This window comes from Notolepis coatsorum, assembly GCF_963971535.1.
Source record: "Notolepis coatsorum genome assembly, chromosome: 12".
NCBI lineage: Eukaryota > Metazoa > Chordata > Actinopteri > Aulopiformes > Paralepididae > Notolepis > Notolepis coatsorum.
The window spans coordinates 42,063,904-42,085,603 of record NC_140176.1 but is presented as its reverse complement, the minus strand read 5'-3'; the positions used below and the strand labels follow the sequence as shown (position 1 = coordinate 42,085,603).

Below are 21,700 nucleotides of genomic sequence, written 5' to 3'. Positions count from 1 at the left end.
ATTGCTGGGGGTAAGCGGTCGATGTGTCGGATCTCCTGGATCACGTAATCCCATATGCGCCCATACCTCTGGTCCAATGCTACCAGCGCTGCTGTGTATGGGGTGGTGGAAGTCGCGTAGGCGAGCGCTATATTATGTGCGCGGGGCACCTTTAAGTGCTGCAGTAGGATGGCGTATTTGTGGCGTTCATCCAATACATCCACCAACATGGTCTCCAGACACATGCGGAGTTCTGTATACTGGGCCCGGTTCTCTTGGGTGAAGTCGGGTACCATAGGCGTGCCAATGTATGACGCTGACTGTGGATACATCGGCGAGCGTTGGGGGAGAGGCCTCCTAGGCGAGTCTCCTCCCGCTCCTTGGTATGGGCTGGTACCGGCAGTGTACCATGGCCCGCTTGTCCAGGTGCTGTTCCTCGGTGCGGGTCGTGCGTCGTGCTCACCCGTGTATAGAGTCGGGGGTCTGTAGCGCAGCTCCGCGGGAGTATAGCCTGGGCTGTACCGGACCTCCTGGTCCGGTAGAGTACTGTGCTGTCTTCGGGCGCGGTTCTCCTCCTCTTCCTCTTCGTCTTCAGTTAGGTCATCCAGTGCTTGTAGTCTCTGGTTTAGCCTCTCCACAGGATATGCTGCTCCTTCCCGGTTGCTAGGTCTCGCTTGGACCGGTGGGGGGAGGTGGTCTGTGGGGGGTATAGACCTCGTCTGTTGGTCAAGTTCAGGGTTGTTTACTCGGCTAGGGGATGCCGCCCTGGAGGTGTGTCTAGACGAGTTCCTGGAGCCTCTGGCGGAGGGAGAGGGTGTTGTCCGTCTGATCAGCTGTTCTATTAGTTGCGACTGCTGTCTGTCGCGCGCTGCGTCCCGTTGAGCACCGGCTCGTTCTCGGGCCACATTCTCTTCCATCTGAATGCGTCTTATTTCTAGACGTATCTGCTCGTGTTCGCTTCGCTGCTGGATCTGCAGTCGGTCGCGTTCAGCAGCGGCGTTCAGGCTGATGAGGAAGGCCTGCTGTAGGGTCCTCTCTGCCTCGCTGGGAGAAGGCGGTTGTATAGGGGAGCCTTCCCTCGGGGTACTCCTTGCGGAGCCTTGGAGTTCTATCTCCACGGTGCTCTCCCAGTCTTCTTCCGTGCCGAGTTCTCTCTCGGTAGCGTTGTATTCCTCCCGGGACTCATCAGGGACTACTTCTTCAGTACTGGCGGGGTGTGAAGTCATGTCTGGTTCCCACTGGTCCCCACCGTGAACTTGGTCAGTTACATTAGAGCCCGTAGGGGCCTCTATGGTTGGGGTAGTCTGGGCGTTGGGGTTAGACATACTTTTACTTTCTAGTTTTACCGCGTTTACTGTTAGTAGAAGACTAGGTTGTTGACTGACAGCGTAAGCCTCTAAGTACTGAGGGAGCCGTCGTTCGCGCTGCGGGCGTTGGTTAGGAGGATCGTTTCGTGGAGTGTTCATCATAGGCCATTTCAATATTAATAACACTATATTAATATTACACTAATTACCATCCGGCTCGAAGGACCAATTGTAACTGAGGGGTACAATTCCCTGACTGTATTACTAGATATGATACTTACTACCACTACCTTTGTACTTAATATTCGGCCACCCAGTACACGGCATAAATATATTATCATGAACACTCTCACGTAGATGAAACGGATCCAACACAAATGTACGAATTAGAAACAAGTCTTTATTGCCTACACAGCGATGGTGTGTAGACTAAACACTTAATCACTTAATTACATTTATGAATTGAAATAGTATGCACTTTTATGGCAAGGAGTATTCGTCGGTATATCAATAGATAATGTCCAATCTCTGAAGGCGCAGGTGGTAAATATACGACCTGGAATAGTTAAGGAATAACAGCAATGATACTTTAATGATTATAGGCTGGATACACTAGAGGGGGTTAATCCGGTCGCTTGTAAGCCGACAGGAGTAGGAGGGGGGGGGGGTAGAATCCAGCTGCCTCGTCCGGCCAAGGGTATCCCAGGAGAACCCACTGTAGTGCCGTTCAATGCGCCGGCGATCCTTGGACCACAGATGAAAGCAGGTGGACTCTTTGTGGGCCGGCTCTCTCCGGTCCACGGGGGAGAGATGTGGAGAGACCTCGTCTTGCAGAGCGTCTCCTCACCTTGTGTCCTCTCCAGGGGGGGGGGTTCCAACACACGGTAGTGTCGGGGGTCTTTATCCATAGAATAATCAAAGTATCCAAAGCATAATCCGTGCCTGGGAAGGCGGGCTGTCGTCGGTAGAATAATCCGGTATACAGGTCCACTCGCTCGTCGGCTCTGGGGCTCCTCGGGTGCAGCTTCACATAGGGTCAACCACCCTGGGTAAGCAGCCAGTTCTCTGCCCGAAACGATGGGGTACTGACTACGGTAGTATTCTCACCGCACGAAGCACTATATATTAAACAGACTATTATTAGCTCAATAGACTACGTCCAACTCGACGATATAGTGCCAAATATGACTATTCAAATATTAATATACACGATGTCTCAATACCGATGGTAGGCGAACTTGGCCTTACTCCCACACGTGGCATCGCGGGGAGGCTTTACGTCTGTGACTCTATTGGAGGGTAAGAAACTGGACCGAAAAGAAAGTCCTACTTTAGTAGCGCAGTATATATACGCACTATGAACAAATAGTCCCATTAGTGGTGCGGTAGCCAAATTCCTACGCGGAACTAGGACTTGTTCGTACATGTCGAGCGGTACGTTTGAACTGGGTCTGAGGGGTATGGCAGCCTGGCACCAAGGTCTCGACCAATAGTAGAATGGAGACTATTATGGGATGTTCAGTAGGCTAGAATGGATATTCAATGCATATTGTACAAGGAATATACAAGGGATATCAGGGAATATTAGAGAATATACAAATACAATTAAATATATATATATAAATAAATATATATATTCGGTTTAATCTGGCCCTTCACAACAAGCTGTATTATATATATGTGTGTATGTATGAAAAAAAAAAAAGAAAAAAAGGTTAATGAATACTTTAGAATAGTATAATAATTTTTTTGTATTATAATATTTGTTTTATATTTCATTACCTAAATGTGTTCCAAGTAACAGCCCTAATACAGAGTGATATTCTGACATACAACATAAACAAGAGCTCACACTTGGCCTGTGGGCTGCTGTCTCTGTCTAAATCTAACTCTTAAGACTCAACGTCACTATAAAGTCCATCTATCAGGGATGTGATTGCGCCTTGACCTGAACATTTTCTAAACTATTTTAATTTTTTTTATAAACACTCCATTTGAATCAATGAACACATTTTATTTGTATATATTGAACTGTTCACAGGGAAGATGAAGGTGGGAGAGGAAAGGGACAAAGAAAATGAATCAAATATCTCAGTGTCCCCCTAAACATTTTAAAGGGTGTCATCTTGACCCCTCCCAAGTCATCCTGGCTCAAACACTAACGTTAGGACCTTATCTTTTCTTCTTTGCAACCAGATTGTGCAACACCTGTAACCGCCTCCTCTGGAAGTCTTGCCTACTGCGAAGGGCTGCAGTTGGACTAATGGACTCTTTTGCTTTTCTTTTGCTCTCAGGTCGATTTTGAGAATGAAGGTGGTGACATTTCTCCATCTCAGCTTCTTGGTTATGTCTAGGTTGGCTTCTGTACCTCATGCTTGAGAGTTGATGTGTCTACAGAGCTTCACATTAACTGGACAATGCTTGCTCTCCCTTGAGTAGTGTTGAGTGGCAGACTGCTGCACTGCTTGCAAGTAACCTTTCCTGGTTGGTCAGCTTTACAAAAGCAATCCAGTGTTAGTGTGTTTCCTAGTGTGTTGACGTCTTTACAGCATCTTGCGCCACTCAACAAAACTGCTAACATTATCGATAGCCAATGAAAATCTGTTATGCAAGAATAGCAGCTCTGATAAATGTTGCTTTCGCGTTTCACTTAGACCAGGTGGAAAAATTATCAAAACATATAATAATAAAAAAAAAAAATTAAATATTTTTTGTATCATGATTTTAAGTCTGAAAAAAAATGGAAATCCGGTTAAAAACTGAGAAATCACATCCCTGATCTATTTGCAGTTTGGACATAACTTGGTAGCAGGAGAGTAGGAGCCTCATTACACTACCCTCCTGGTGCTTGGTGCACAGGGTGTAACAGCTCTTCTGGTGCACAGGGTGTAACAGCCCTTCTAGTGTTACGGGGTGTAACAGCCCTTCTGGTGCTACGGGGTATAACAGCCCTTCTGGTGTTACGGGGTGTAACATCCCTTCTGGTGCTACGGGGTGTAACAGCCCTTCTGGTGTTACGGGGTGTAACATCCCTTCTGGTGCTACGGGGTGTAACAGCCCTTCTGGTGCTACGGGGTATAACAGCCCTTCTGGTGCTACGGGGTGTAACAGCCCTTCTAGTGTTATGGGGTGTAACAGCCCTTCTGGTGCTATGGGGTGTAACAGCCCTTCTGGTGTTACGGGGTGTAACATCCCTTCTGGTGCTACGGGGTGTAACAGCCCTTCTAGTGTTTTACGGGGTGTAACAGCCGTTGAGGGGCATGGGGTGTAACAGCCCTTCTGGTGCTACGGGGTGTAACAGCCCTTCTAGTGTTATGGGGTGTAACAGCCCTTCTGGTGTTACGGGGTGTAACAGCCCTTCAGGGGCACGGGGTGTAACAGCCCTTCTAGTGTTACGGGGTGTAACAGCCCTTCAGGTGCACAGGGTGTAACAGCCCTTCAGTTGCACGGGGTGTAACAGCCCTTCTGGTGTTACGGGGTGTAACAGCCCTTCTAGTGTTACGGGGTGTAACAGCCCTTCTGGTGTTACGGGGTGGAACAGCCCTTCTAGTGTTACAGGGTGTAACAGCCCTTCTAGTGTTACGGGGTGTAACAGCCCTTCTAGTGTTACGGGGTGTAACAGCCCTTCTAGTGTTACGGGGTGTAACAGCCCTTCTGGTGTTGTGCAGCCTGCCGACTCACCGCAGGCTTGGGTTCAGCGAGCCAGTCGGCGAGCAGCTCCAGGAAGTGGCCGGCCTGGCCCCAGCCACACAAACAGTCTATCAGCGGGCTGTACTGGGTCTGCTTGGCCCCGGGCTCCATCTTCCTCAGCCTGGACATGACCCCGCAGCTGGGAACGGGAAGGACGGGACACGGATTATTAGGTCGACGTTACGCCAGAGAGAGGTCACGAAAAGAGAGATCAGAGAACAAGAGAGATCAACTCTGACCTGAATGTGGGGATGGCAGCAGGGGGCAGCATAGAGGCCAGCAGTATGAGAGGCTCCGTGCAGCGCTCATCCTGAAAGACGAGGAGAGAGAAGCGGATCTTTGTGAAGGGAGCAGATCATTAGGATTAAACATGGTCCCTGAGCTCAATTCACACATCCAAAGCTTTATTAGTTGGGGGTGTCCTGTACCATGTTGTTATGTCTTGTAACTCTCCCCCTCTGCATTTCCTGTCACTCTACATTATGCTAGGCTGACCAAACGTCCCGATTTGTGCGGGACAGTCCCGCAATTTAGCCCTCTGTCCCGCATGCCGCAACAGAAGAAAAATGTCCCGCAATTCAATAAGTGTCCCACATTTCAATAAACAATTTAAAATATATGAATTATTATTGTTTTTGTCCTCTCATTAATCCCCAACCATGCACTAATAATGCACCGCAGGTACTGTACGTTACATAGCCTATAGTCTAACCAGCGCAAGCGCATCTACTATACATAGCGAGGATACTATTGTACATACATAGCACCTGCCTGGCGCGAGCTGTTTATGTTATGAATAGGCCTACCAGTGCCATTCTATTTCATCGCATCTGATGCGTCTAATCACGGGACGACCAAACTCTTCCCACTCGCTGTGTGCTATTGGACTCCCGAGCTGGGACTAATGAAACGGCAGACGCAATACACAGCAAGATCACGAGCAGGCTTCGTCAAAATGGTCTGGGCTTATAGAGATCGCATATCCGCATATGCAGCGAATAATTAGTGTTAACTATGGAAAACACAAATCTGTGTACAAAAAGCTTCACGACGACCACAACAGCATTGTGAAGGCAAACTGTCTGGCCCACATCATTCACAACATGCGCGCATAATGCAGGCGACAGGCTGAATGTCGACATGTCATTGATTGAGGTAAATGAAGAGTGAAATTCAAGTCAAAGCGAATTTCTCTAACATGTCAAGCTTTTTATAAATATGCTCTTGGGCAGAAGGCTCTACTTGAATCTGCATGGTTGAGTAATAATATAGATTCCTCAAGCACTAACTACTTGTACGTGCACTATGGTGCTCTCCAAGGTGCTGAAACATTGGAGGCGCATTTCTAGTGTTTGCTTGGAGGCACAATGCGAAGGCACATTTCTAGTGTTACAGCCATTTGCTTAGCCTACCGTTTCCCATAGGCAATTTTTTTTATAGTCGTTTCCTATTATTCACTGCTGTTTTAATTAGTTTATGTATATGTATTTCACTAATGCAGGATAACACTCTTTTGTAGGCCTACTCATGCTACTCATGTTATTATATGCATCCTGTATATGCCTGTGATATATTTAAATGTAACATGTTAATTAAAGTAAAAAAGAAATCAAATGTATATATGATAAGAAAGTATTAAAAGTATTATCATTTTAATAATTGTACAATTTTGTCAGATTATCATTGAATGAAGAATGTTAACTTTGTAGTGTTCTGGACCGGTTTAGAATGAAGGAAGCCAGTGTAGACAATGTATGCACTTCAGTATCACATTACAAGAGAGATCACAGGTTACATGTACATCTTAACTATAGCCATAGGACTCTGGAACCTCTAGGAGTCAGTACTGTAGCCTACCATCGCTGTCGGTAGGTAATTTAACAGCATGTTGGATTGCATGGTATGGTCTTCTATACAATTATGAGTATAATAAGCAATTAAGACGCAACAATATTGTGTTTAATACATTAAATGCTTATATTTATCAAAATTATGAATACATTATGTTAACATGATTCTTGCATACGTATTCATTACTGTCCCGCAATTTCAACAAATGTCCCGCAAAATCGACATGCTGTCCTGCATTTGGATCATATGGATTTGGTCACCCTACATTATGCTCTCTAATAACATAACACACACCATTTGGTTCATGTATTTATCAAGTACCGTACAGTATCATCAGCATATACCGGTACTTATTATATATATATTTTTTGCATTAGTGGCGCCAGTGGGAATCGAACCCCTAACCCTGGAAGTGTTAGGGTCACTCTCTACCATTCACCTGCAGTCGATCCCCTAACAAACAAAATAATAATACATTTTAAATAAAGGTTTACTGGTTGATTTACCTCAAAGGTATGGAGATACTTGGGCAAGACGCTGCCAAACTTGGCGATGGTGTACTGCTCCGTCTCCTTGTTCTTCTCCAGGGCCAGCTTCACCGTTCTCCACAGGATGACCACCACCTCCAGCAGACTGCCCACCATGGCCGGCTCCTCCAGGACACGCATGGCGTCCTTCAGAGCGCGCTCGGAGGCCTGGAAGAAGAGAAGAAGCTCTATGCTGATTTCCATACAGACACTTTCAACTTGAAACATGAACCAGCGGTGTTCCATTAAGGATACCAATTGTACACCACAGATACCACAAATTCTTCTATGAAAGAGAGACATCGAGAGGTTTTGTTTCAGATTTTTATCATCAATTACTAACGGCCTCGTATGAAACCCTACATCTAGACTCAGTCTGGAGGAGGGATATACCAGACCTGGAGATAGACTTTGACTGGCAAGAAGCCTGGGCAAATGTACGCCTTGCATCAAGGAACCCGGACCATCAACAAATCAATCTTAACTATATTCACAGGACATACTTAACTCCTATAAGACTGAACAAAATGGGTCTTAAACAAGACTCCAAATGCTCCTTATGTACAAATGGGGATGAAGGGACATTTATGCACATGTACTGGGACTGCCCACCAGTTAAGATATTTTGGAAAGAAGTGACCCAGCAATTGTCAAATCTCTTAACTCTGGATATACCTGTACACCCCTCTGTATTACTGCTGAATGATGTCTTTGAGCATGCAGTACCTCCACAGCTAAAGAGATTGGTTTTATCCGGTATCACAGTGGCTAAAAAGCTGATAGCATCACGATGGTTTCAACCGGAAAAAATTTGCCGTAAGGTCTGGATTCTTACATATCTCGATGTGATTTATCAAGAAATATCAACAGCTAGAATTTTGGGTCTCAATGAATCCAAAATGGCAATGTGGTTAGAAGTGGTGGAGAGAATAAAAGCCAGCATATAATGGTAGTGTCTGGTTAGGAACAAATTATAATGGTTGGATTATCCAATGGGGGGTCCGGGAGAGGGGGGTACGAGCTGGAGCATATGTGTATTTGTATATCCTATTGTGTGTTGTCATGTTTGTTTATGTGTTTGTTTAAAAAATAATAAAAAAATAAAATACAAAAAAAAAACATGAACCAGCGATGGGGCGGCTGGGTAGCACAGCGGACTAAGCGCTCGCCTACCACCCCAGAGACTCTGGGATCGAATCCAGCTCGTCAGCGATACCTCCAGCTTGGTCAGTCGTCCCTACTAACACAATTGGCAGTGTTAGCGGGTGGGAAGCCGGTGGGGTATGTATCCTACTGGTCGGTCGGGGCGCCTGTTCAGCAGGGAAGGGATCTGGGGGAGATAGTGTGATCCTCCCACGCGTTACACTCCCCCGGTGAGAGTCCTCGCTGTCAGGTGAAAAGAAGCGGCTGGCTGACTCCACATGTATCGGAGGAAGACATGTGGTAGTCTTCTCCCTCCCCAGGCCGACAGTAGGGGGAAAAAGCGCGCAACGACCAGGAAGGGAATTGGCATAACGATAAATTGGGATGGGAGAAAAATACGGAAAAAAGGGGGAGAAAAAAGTTGATCAAAAGAAACATGAACCAGCGTTCTATAGAATCAGGGTTCCCACAGACATTGCAAAATTAAATTCAAGGACTTTCACATACTTTTCCAAGCACTATTTTTCATTCTAAAAGAGCCTTTAAAAGGATACAATTCACTTTTAAATGCTGTTTTTTTTATTGAAAAATAAAAATGTATCGACAAGTTACACTTTAGATTAAAAAAATATATATTTCTTGATTCAGAGATTTTTGATCATGGATGAACAAAACTTTCAATGCGAATGGTTGATTTGAATTTCAAAGACTTGTCGTAGAAATATTATCATGTCAATATAGATCTGTGTTGAGATATCATTTTATCTTTGTACAGCTTGACTGATTCAATATGACCAACTAGTATAATGTGTGTGCGTCTCTTTAAAATACTCCAAAGTGCCAAGGTATTCTCTCTCCCTAGCCAGGCCATAACAAGGTCTTGTTATTGATTCCCTAACTGAACCCGTTTTGTTTATACTTTCAGTCATATCTGAATGTCTAATGTTACGTCTTGAAACTATGTATTAATGTTACGTCTGACCAGACCTCTTTGTCACTTTCTGGTCAGACGCTCGTGTGTGAACACATGTTGTCTCTGATTGTAAACTAATCACTTTTCTTCTGTGGCCACAGATGAAATAAACTATGTTTTTCAATTTTTTTATGATATATATATTTTTTGTGCACTCTACCCCCTACCGTCGGTCTGGGAGGGCGGAGACTATCGCATGCTTCCTCCGACACATGTGTAGCCAGCCCACCGCTTCTTTTCACCTGGCAGCGTGGACTCTCACTGGGAGAGTAACGTGTGGAAGGTCACACTACCTCTCCCAGATCCTTCCCTTGCTGTGCAGGCGCCCCGACCGAACTGTAGGAGTCGCTGTTTACAACGACCAGGACCCACCCTCGCCAGGTTTCCCTCCCGCTAACACTGCCAATGGACCTATCTCAAACCCTGCCCTCTTTTCTTGATCCTCCAATCACAGCTGTCGCTTACCTCGGACTTCCTCGTAGCGACAGCTGTGATTGGAGGATCAAGAAAAGGGGCAGGGTTTGAGATAGGTCTAATAGTAAGTATGGACGGTCGGCCCACCAGGAAGCACCACAGCTGGATTCGATCCCACTGTCTCTGTGGTGGTAGACAGGCGCTTAGTCCGCTGTGCTACCCGGCCGCCCATGTTTTTCTATTTTTAATAAGGACTCAGAATGATTACAAAGCGGCTCATACTTTGTCCTTTAATATTTTCCATAACACTTTTTAAGCACCTTGTAAGCACTTTAGGGGGCTTTCTCACTAACCATTCGGGGTCGAATCAGAGCCTGATCGCACCCAAAAAGGGTGTGTCCGTCCTACTGAGAACGCTCCCCTCCGTCCCCGGGGACGCTGATTCGCTCCAAACCTGGACTGCTGAAATAGGTGGTTCCGGGTGCACGCCAGTGGGAGCGGGGGGCGTGGTGTACGAGCTTGTACCAAAACACGGGAAAGGCTTGCTGTATCAACTAGCTGACACACAACGTCATTACTGTAATGCTTTCATGCTTGCTTGAATTTTGGGCAGATAAAAACATACAGCAACAACTGGACAATACCCACAAAAACTATATTTATGGGCAATTTGGCGAGTTCAGAGAACTTCAGAGCTCAACCAAACAAGCATGTTGAGCCTCACGGCTCAGTGGATGAAAACATGAAGCCACGTTACAAGCACAAGACTTCCTAGCGGTAACCCTGGAAAACGTTCAAAGCGGACTCCACGACACCAGTTCCATTCGTGAGAAAAGGGGGTGGGTTATATTGACAAGGCTTGACAACAGAGGTTCAAATATAACTTCATATTTATTGGTTATTTGTTTCTTTATATCAGCATCCAGTTTCCACCGCTGTGTGTTAAAACTCTTCCTGTGTTGACGTTCGAGCGTGACATCATCGCCTACGGCAAGCTTACACGCTCAAAACGCAAACCGTAAACAAAACCGGGAGCGCACCAAGACTGCAGTGTGTACACAAACTAGAGGGGGGAGAGGGAGGGGGGGAGTTCGCACCCAAGGATGGAGCGAGGACGGAGCGGAGCTGGTTCGACCCCGAATGGCAGTGAGAAAGCCCCCTTATGCACTTCAAGGACCTTGTGCGAACCCTGTAGACTGAGTGTAGAATGAACTATAATTAAAGAGTTGACATTAGGAAATGGGTACTGTGGAGGAATCATTTTGATTGCCCCAAACAATAGCTTAGTTCACACCTAGGTGAGAGGCCAGGGGCCCCCACCCCTCTATCCCAAGGGGATCAATACAATTATATCTTATCTTATCTAAGCTCATGGGCTCCTTCTCTTCTTCAGTGTCTCCTAGCTGGCCAGCCTGGCCATGAGGAGAGCACTCCTTTCAGCCACAGCTCATTTAACCAACATGTACTTTGTATTAATTTTTTTTTATTACTATTAACAGTTTCAGTGCCGGCCAGTTAACATTGAAAACCCTGTTGAGTGCCAGCATCCACTTCAATGATAGCGTTAAAAAACGCATAATCTATGTTGTAAATTATGGCTATGTGTCTAATCTGCCTGTCGTTTATCAATGACTTGTTTGCAGTCAACATTGTCGAAACAGATTGTTTTTTTATCAGTTAATTTTCGTTTTATAGCATTTTGAAAAGCCCTCATTTAAGGAAAATATAAAGATTCCGTGATAAAAGGCATTTACTGGAATATTCTAGAATACACAAAAACGTTTTCAAATAAACGCTAGATTATCGATAGTATATGTGTATTTATGCACGCTATAGAGGCGGGCTGAAATATCGATTATCTTATTTCCTCATCAGCGATCACAGCCACACAGCCACACACAGCATAGGGCAAACGCTTATATCTCCGTGAAAACAGGTCTGATTATCCTAAGACTGGTAAAATAGATTCCTTACCCGAGATCAGATTATTCCAATTCCTGATCGCCATTCCAAATATCGATCACGCTTATTGATTACAGTGTTGGTACTGTGAATACATAATCGTCGCTGTTCTGAGGGCCGGCGATCACTTGGTCTCTTCAGATGCCTTGACGGAAAAATAAAATGAGCAAACTAACCACTCCCCCTGCATCAATCTGAGCTGATGGGGTGCAGTTACACAGGGAGAGACGATAGGGGGCGGTATCTTCCCAATTGAGCTCAGAGAGACTCTGCAGCACTAACCCGAGGCTCGATTGATGAAATATGAATTCAAATCGCCAATAAAAAGAAATACGGCAAACAAACAACATTTGTCGTCGTCGGCACTCAATGGGGGGTCTGATAAGACGACAATTGTCGTGGCTGGCATCCAAAGTGTTAAACCTGTTTTGATCAGAAGATCCGTCCTCGATATAAATGATAAATTAGAATCTACCACAGTACTCGCAAAAATCTCAGCCTCCTCAGATGAAAACGGTGGCCGCTAGACGGTCGGGAGCACTTTTGTGGACCAACCCTCAGCTCTGAACTCGGCAGAATCTGCACCTGGCTTGCTGATAACAAACTATTATTATTACACCTGGGTAAAACAGAGTCCATTCTCTTTGGATCAAATAACAAACTCAGCAAGGCCAACGGCTTCTCTGTTGCAGTGTGGGTGACAATATTGTCACAAGGAAAGATGAAATTACATACCTGGCTTCCATCCTAGAGGTAAATCTTTCCTGTGACAAAATGGCAACCAATGTAATCAAAAAAGTCAACCAACAAACAAGATTCTTGTACCAGATCTCCTCTCTGGTAAACAATAATACCCTGAAGAAGACTAACAGGAGCACTCATTCAAGGGTACTATGACTATGCATGCACCTCATGGTACCAAAGCACCTCAAACTAAAGGCAAAAAAATAAAGATTACAAACATCACAAAACAAACTGGTCAGACTACTGCTTGACCTGACTCCTAGAACCCACCTCACCCCTGCCCATTGACAACCTAGGATGGCTTAGAGTAGACGACAGAGTACAGAAACTTGCAATGGGCCTGGTCTACAAGATACACTACACCACTAAGGTACCCATGTACATCTCGAAATACTTCCCAAAGGTCAGTGAATACCACAAACACAACACCAGAGGGAGTTCCACAAATCATGTTCAAACCAGATTCGGCTCAAACAAGGGACTAAACACATTTAGCAATTATGCCACAACAATGTGGAACGCCCTACCCACAGCCGTAAAATAATGAAAAAAAAAAAAGATTATGATGAATTGAAAATGGATCTATCTAGATATGCTAATGCAACTCTCTTACGCTGCTGTTCTCCTTGTTGCTGTCATTCAGCACCGTCAGGTCCCCATGGTTCTGGATGCAGGTGTTGAGAATGCTCCTGATGGACAGCATCAGCTTGACTGGAAGAGGAAGCAGAATCTCGTTATCACTCCTGTATTGTATCATGTTACACAATGCACCATTATTACTGGACATCATTTGTTCTAAATGTTGTGCAAAAGTTCAGCAAAGCCCCATTATTATGAAGCAAACTAACCTATGTTCAGCTCGTAATCTGTACAGAGCTATGTTGAAAAGCCTAATACATGGCCAATCAAAGCAAGGCCTTGTTGTACTAAGCACAGCCCACACATGTTAAGAACATAACAAAATATCATGACAAGATTTTTTCCAATATTATGATATATTCATATTCATATCAATATCAGCTGCAATCTATTTCCCCTAATGCCTCTGTACGTTTGCCATGTTGTTTCACAATGTTCACAATGACAGCAGCCAGCCAGCTCGCTTGTTGGATTATCTCACGTTCGCTATTAATTAAAAACAATATCAAATGTTAACGTTTTCTAATAGTTCGCAGTGACTATTGAATAGCAATTTGCCATTAGTTAGTATTGCCCATTCCTCTTGTATACATGGGTCCACTCACTCACTCACTCACCTATGTTGGTGGGGGTTGTGTAAATGGGTCCACTCACTCACTCACCTATGTTGGTGGGTGTAACTGAGGGGTACAATTCCCTGACTGTATTGAGAGTATGGTATTATTAAACCACTACTTAGTTATGTACTTTAATTACTGGCCATACAGTACATGATATATCTGGTGAACCTGGTACCCACACAAGAATACAACAATGACACCTAAAGTTCTATTTGGAGGGATTTATTATTATTATAGCAACGGTAGGTTACAGAATGAGAATTATAATTGCGCTTGTAAGGCGAAGAACAATTAAGTAGGTCAAGAGCGTAAGTCCATGAGAATAGTAAGATGGGTATAACTGACGCCACCTGTAGCATAAGAATTACATAAGGCACACTCGTAGTCAGCTGGAGACACTAAGGGGTTCCCTCCGGTTGTAAGCCAGCAGGGCAGAGGAATGTTCGGGAGCAAAGTCTGGGTCAACGAGGAATAAAGAAGCTCCAGCTACGGGAGGCGGTACATGTACTCCCCTTGATCGGCAGACAAAAGCAACAGCTATAATCCAGTATGCTAGACAGCATGGATGAAAGCTAGCCAGCCTCTGTGGTCCTAGAGGCGGGCTCGATGATGCTCCTCACAGGGTAGATCCCACACAGCAGTGGGGTAGACGGTTCTCTGCTCCAGCAGCCACGGTACCAAAGCAATATAATCCAGCCGGAAAAGGCTCTGCATTCGCCGGTGTAGATTCTCCTGTGCACTATACTTCACATTTAACTAGGTCGAACTTGACGTTATTTCACTAAACTCTGACACTTTTACTATCTTATTCGCACATGTTATAAGTGCTCTATTTAGACGCAAGGTTGCTCACTTCACTTGGTCGTTGACTCGTGGTGAAGGCTTCAACTTTGGGATAAGACTAGACTAGACTACTGCTGTATCCACCTGCGACGTATTTATACGTAAGGTGAATAATCTAGTGCCAACCTCAGTTCTGTCTCGTATTACTGCGCAAACCTGGACATGTTGAGACATGCCTTGGCGGTGTCTTTGAACTCGCCATTGGGGGTATGGTCGTTGGCGCCTAGGGGTCGCTGTCCAATAGGAGAACGAATATTATGGTCTGGTTTGTACCTAGGTAAAGGGATATTCCGTGTATATATACAAAGAATATACAAGGGATATCAAACGATATACAAATATTATACAAGGGATCTCAAGTAATAAATATATATATTCGGTTTAATCTGACCCTTTGTAACAGTGGGGGTTGTATACATGGGTCCACTCACTCACTCACCTATGTTGGTGGGGGTTGTATACATGGGGGCGTACTGGTAGAACTTCCTGGCAGCCATGGGGTTCATCTGGATGAGGGTGATGCAGCGACAGCACCACTGCTTCTCCGTCTCGTTGGTGGGGAAGAAGGAGGAGATGAGGAGATTGACGATGCGCTTGGAGACGGGCTGGGAGTCCACTGCCAGACGGGCCAGGAGGTGATCCATTTTACACACATCCCAGAACTGGAGAGAGGGGGGTGGGTAGGAGACAGCTGTGTGTCGTATGTCAAATGCTACTGGCATTGCATTATTATGGGAAACGCTGGATGGGACAATATATGAAAATTCGATATATATATATATGCTATATATATATATATATATATATATATATATATATATATATATATATATATATAAAAATTATATGTTATCGTGGGGCAGAAAAAGTAACACTCCCGTCTGCACTGAGGACGCTCCGTCTGCACTGAGGACACTCTGTCTGCACTGAGGACACTGTCTGCACTGAGGACACTCCGTCTGCACTGAGGACACTTCCGTCTGCACTGAGGACACTCTGTCTGCACTGAGGACACTCTGTCTGCACTGAGGACACTCTGTCTGCACTGAGGACACTCTGTCTGCACTGAGGACACTCTGTCTGCACTGAGGACGCTCTGTCTGCACTGAGGACACTCCGTCTGCACTGAGGACACTTCCGTCTGCACTGAGGACACTCCCGTCTGCACTGAGGACGCTCTGTCTGCACTGAGGACACTCAGTCTGCACTGAGGACGCTCAGTCTGCACTGAGGTCTGCACTGAGGACACTCCGTCTGCACTGAGGACGTTCCGTCTGCACTGAGGACACTCCGTCTGCACTGAGGACGCTCCCGTCTGCACTGAGGACGCTCCCGTCTGCACTGAGGACGCTCCCGTCTGCACTGAGGACACTTGGTCTGCACTGAGGACACTTGGTCTGCACTGAGGACGCTCCCGTCTGCACTGAGGACGCTCCCGTCTGCACTGAGGACGCTCCCGTCTGCACTGAGGACGCTCCCGTCTGCACTGAGGACGCTCCGTCTGCACTGAGGACGCTCCGTCTGCACTGAGGACGCTCCGTCTGCACTGAGGACACTCGGTCTGCACTGAGGACACTCGGTCTGCACTGAGGACACTCCGTCTGCACTGAGGACGCTCGGTCTGCACTGAGGACACTCCGTCTGCACTGAGGACACTCCGTCTGCACTGAGGACACTCCGTCTGCACTGAGGACACTCCGTCTGCACTGAGGACGCTCCCGTCTGCACTGAGGACGCTCCCGTCTGCACTGAGGACACTCCGTCTGCACTGAGGACGCTCCGTCTGCACTGAGGACGCTCCCGTCTGCACTGAGGACGCTCCCGTCTGCACTGAAGACACTCCGTCTGCACTGAGGACGCTCCCGTCTGCACTGAGGACGCTCCCGTCTGCACTGAAGACACTCCGTCTGCACTGAGGACGCTCCCGTCTGCACTGAGGACGCTCCCGTCTGCACTGAAGACACTCCGTCTGCACTCCGTCTGCACTGAGGACGCTCCCGTCTGCACTGAGGACACTCCGTCTGCACTGAGGACGCTCCCGTCTGCACTGAGGACACTCCGTCTGCACTGAGGACGCTCCCGTCTGCACTGAGGACGCTCCCGTCTGCACTGAAGACACCGTCTGCACTCCGTCTGCACTGAGGACGCTCCCGTCTGCACTGAGGACGCTCCCGTCTGCACTGAAGACACTCCCGTCTGCACTGAGGACGCTCCCGTCTGCACTGAAGACACTCCGTCTGCACTCCGTCTGCACTGAGGACGCTCCCGTCTGCACTGAAGACACTCCGTCTGCACTGAGGACAGTCCCGTCTGCACTGAGGACGCTCCCGTCTGCACCGAGGACACTCCGTCTGCACTGAGGACACTCCGTCTGCACTGAGGACACTCCGTCTGCACTAAAATCATCAGTGTGGCAGCACTTCTGCTTTCCCGTGAAAGTATTGTGGATGCATCAAATCGTGAACTCTCTTTATGTTCAACGCTCACAGCCACTGTGCACCGCCTGGCCACTGGGAAGCTCTTCGTATGCAATATAGCCTACAGGCGGCTCTTCTTACCTTGGCCGCTCGCGTCGCCTTGACCTTCATCAGCATGTCGAGGAAAGCCACGCGGACCTTCTCTGAAGTGTCGTGAAAGCTGTTCTTCAGGGAAGGCAGGAGCTTCGCCAGCAGCGGGTGGCTCATGGGGTTGTTCAGGACGAATGTTAAGCACTGGAGGACACATGAGACCAGTCACAAACACTGTTGTTCAGGACGAATGTTAAGCACTGGAGGACACATGAGACCAGTCACAAACACTGTGTTGTTCAGGGTGAATGTTAAGCACTGGAGGACACATCAGACCAGTCACAAACACTGTGTTGTTCAGGACGAATGTTAAGCACTGGAGGACACATGAGACCAGTCACAAACACTGTTGTTCAGGACGAATGTTAAGCACTGGAGGACACATCAGACCAGTCACAAACACTGTTGTTCAGGACGAATGTTAAGCACTGGAGGACACATGAGACCAGTCACAAACACTGTGTTGTTCAGGACGAATCTTAAGCACTGGAGGAGACATGAGACCAGTCACAAACACTGTTGTTCAGGGTGAATGTTAAGCACTGGAGGACACATGAGACCAGTCACAAACACTGTTGTTCAGGGTGAATGTTAAGCACTGGAGGAGACATGAGACCAGTCACAAACACTGTGTTGTTCAGGGTGAATGTTAAGCACTGGAGGAGACATGAGACCAGTCACAAACACTGTTGTTCAGGATGAATGTTAAGCACTGGAGGAGACATGAGACCAGTCACAAACACTGTTGTTCAGGACGAATGTTAAGCACTGGAGGAGACATGAGACCAGTCACAAACACTGTGTTGTTCAGGACGAATGTTAACACATTCCTGGCCAACCATGTATATATACGTGTTTGGGAGACGACCCAAGAAGGCCAACCACGTATATATATGTGTTAAATGCTTTTATTTAGGGATGCTCGATATTGGCTTTTTTTTACCAATACCGATATACCGATATTGTCCAACTTAGTCTTAATTTCCAATACCGATATCAACCGATATATGCAGGGCTTCCCCCCCCCCAAAAAACTGAATAATTTCAGGTAATTAACATTACATATGTCTTGTTGTGGAATTAACATAACATTATGCATACTTTTGACAATAAATAAAATCTGAATTTGTTCTTACTTGCTTGCCTGGGTAAATAAAGGTTATAGAAATGTAAAAAAAATAAATAAATGAAAACCGATACCGATATTTTCCGATATCACATTTTAATGCCAATATCGGCCGATAATATCGGTAGGCCGATAATATCGGACATCCCTACTTTTATTCCATTTTAATATCCTACTCAATGTCACAGAGCTGTATTTTGGTTGGAAAATGCCTATTGGGACTCGGAAAGTGCAGTACCGGCCAGACCCTGGTAGTGGCGCTGTCTCGAGAATGCAGTAATCCTTGTTTCAGACCTGGGCCCTCATTCATCAACGTGTTCTACGCACAGATCTGTGCTTACCCTGTGCGTACGATCATTTCTAAGCAAAGAGTGGGATTCATCAATTTCAACTTGAACTTGACTTCGTGCGTACATCTACGCACAGGTCAGACCTGGCGTACCTAGCTCCCAGTGGTAGAATATCGTTACTACGTATAAGCACTCCTCAGTCCTGCATTAGTTCCAAGGCGGAAATAAGCTTCCGTGCATTAGTGTTCAACTTCTGTATGACCCGTAATTCATTATAGTTCATTGCAAAATAGCGACAGTAGTGTAATTATAACGGGCTCACACGCGAACAAGAGGTTGGCCTGCTTGTTTGGCACGGGGGGGGCAGACGCAAAACACCAACCTCCAAACGCGATTAGATATTGTTTCAAATAAAAAGCAAATTATTTTGTGTGTCATGTTTCCAAATAAGATTGGTCACGAAATGCTTTCTACTTCAATTTGTTGGTTAGAATAGATGACCTCCGTTGAAACTTCACTGAGACTAACAGTCTATTTGTGAGCTCCCGCACAGATGTGATGATAATAATAATAATAATAATAATAATAATAATAATAATAATAATAATAATAATAATATAGCGCCTTTCAAGAGACCCAAGGTCGCTTTACATAGATAGGGGGGGGGGAATAACAAAGTAACAAACATAGTGGACAGACACACAACATATATATATGATGATGGAATTCATTCAAGATCCTCTCCACCCTCGGGTACGTCTTTGCCACCGCGGCACGGTCCATCGTGATATTGGAGATGGATCGACCAATAGACTGTTACTGTAGCTGTCAAAGCTCCATCACAAATGCAGTTATGTGAATAGAAAGGGATTCCACTCAGTCAATGTTGCGATGCGCATTTGCCTGATACATGTTATTGCTGGATGCCGGGAGGAAGGCGCTGCTGAATGTTTTCAATTCATTAAATAAAACGGATACTTTTTGCAAGGGTTTACTGACTGTCATACAAATTATCAACCAACTACATACTGTAACTTTTCAGTGCACGTTCTTATTTACATTGTGACAACAGCCTTGTGAGTTCCCGCAGTGACCCGCACACAGACATGATGGAATTCAAGTTCATGTTTGAGGAGAACTTTAATCCCTGGTATTAATCAAACAACACGGGGAAAGGCAGTCATATTCCAGCGCGGTCTTTATTAGCCGACAACAAAATAGATGCCTCTAGAAATCATATAGCCAATCGAACACAACTAATAAAGGCATTCATATTACAGCACGGTTATAATGACACACAACCAACGCCAAACAGTGGTCAACGAACGGTCTTTATTAGTATTTTGAGCTGTCCAGGCAGAATTGCAGCAATGGTCTTAGGGAGCCGTTGATATCTGACATCACCGTTTACGAGTCCGCCTTTTATTTATCCCACAATACGCGATAGTGTCTTCTTGGTTCGACAGCAGTGAACAATCTTCGTGGAGTTTCTCAGGGTTCCGCTCGGGTCCGTCCATTATTTCACATCCCATGGGGGGTGTTTCCTCATTTTCATGACCATATATGGATAATCATGCACGAGCATTGACGGTAGAACAAAGTGGTATTCATCAACACGGAGGACCATAGAGCCTGCGTACGCACGTGTGATGAATGCCGACTTCCCTGTGCGTACGCTAGTTCTACATTCCGTGCTTACGTGTGGAAGTAGGTCAAGTTCTACGTCCACGTTGATGAATGAGGGCCCTGGTGTTACTTTTTTTCCGGTCGGGGTTCACTTTTCTGTTAGCCTGAAGCGAGGGCTTTACCTTATCGCCTGGAATACGATGCCGAATTCAGTATGCAGTAAAGGAATATAGCATCAGCCAATGGACATATCGATCTACCAGATGGCGATCAAATAACTGGGAAATTCTTTTTGGAATCCAACCGGCCACAGGTAAGAGCGATTTGACGTCAATTTCAGTGTGATCGGGCCTTGTTCTCATAGCCATCCACCCGGTCGGCGTATGATGTTGCAATAACGAATGCCGTTATTGGTAATCAATAATAAGAAACGACTCCCCCCCCCCCCCCTTCATGCATTCATGGTGGAACATGATACCGATCATTATTATTAGCTTAGCGCCCTATAACTAGCTTTGCAGGAATTACCTAGACCAGTGGTTCCCAAAGTCGGAGTCGCGACCCAAAGGTGGGCCGCGAGCAGCCACGGGTGGGCCGCGAGATGATTAAAAAAAAATAAAAAATATTTTAAATTTTTTTATTTTTAATTTTTTTATTTTACATTTTTTTGTCAGGCCACTGAACTTAGAAGCAGGCCAGGACAATGTTTCTAGTTGTATTCTAAAATTCTATTCTATTGTATTCTAAAATGTGACTATATGGTTTTATATTAACTTAATAAATAAACAAAAACGAAAAATCTACTTATTTCAACGAACATTTCAAACTAAATAACAGATTATGCACATAAAACGCTGAAAACAACCGAAGCAACAATAGTATTTTAATGAGGCTATTATTATTATCATTATTATTTTGCAACAAGTTAGCCCTCTCATAAATAGCACATATAAATGAATAACTAACTTGAACTAACTTAATAGGATTGAAGTGATATTTGGCTTAAAAAATCGGTCGCATGACAAAAAAAAAAAAAAAAACGCCAGACGATGTGCATTGGGCCGCGGCTCTCTGACGCCTTATTTTCTGGGCCCCGGCCTGAAAAGTTTGGGAACCCCTGACCTAGACCATTGCGGTATATGTAGTTCATATTCACGACGCTATAAAACGGGAACGTATTGATGAAAAAAGAATTTCTTTATGGCATATTGAAGGGAAGGTTTATACTGTCAATTGACAATGACAATGGACACATAGCAATAATATAAAATATAGATTTAGCTCTACAAACAACCTCACACAGTGTTGTAATGAAAAGCTGGCCTCATAGAGTGGGATTAGACGAGCCCCAATGGCCCTGAATGTGTTAAGCACTGGAGGACACATCAGACCAGTCACA

The 21,700-nt window shown here is 45.5% G+C and overlaps 1 protein-coding gene across 1 annotated transcript in view; it reads right to left on the bottom strand.

Annotated features, from left to right (window-relative positions):
• Positions 1-21,700, bottom strand: part of ncapg2 (non-SMC condensin II complex, subunit G2) — a 65,991-nt gene that overhangs the window by 25,726 nt on the left and 18,565 nt on the right. Inside the window, exons 12-17 of the mRNA XM_084326590.1 lie at positions 17,251-17,403; positions 15,132-15,354; positions 13,204-13,301; positions 7,334-7,522; positions 5,216-5,286; positions 4,968-5,115 (exon numbers count right to left, since the gene is read on the bottom strand). Coding sequence (XP_084182716.1) covers positions 4,968-5,115; positions 5,216-5,286; positions 7,334-7,522; positions 13,204-13,301; positions 15,132-15,354; positions 17,251-17,403 — 882 coding nt within the window. The remainder of the gene's footprint in view (positions 1-4,967; positions 5,116-5,215; positions 5,287-7,333; positions 7,523-13,203; positions 13,302-15,131; positions 15,355-17,250; positions 17,404-21,700) is intronic.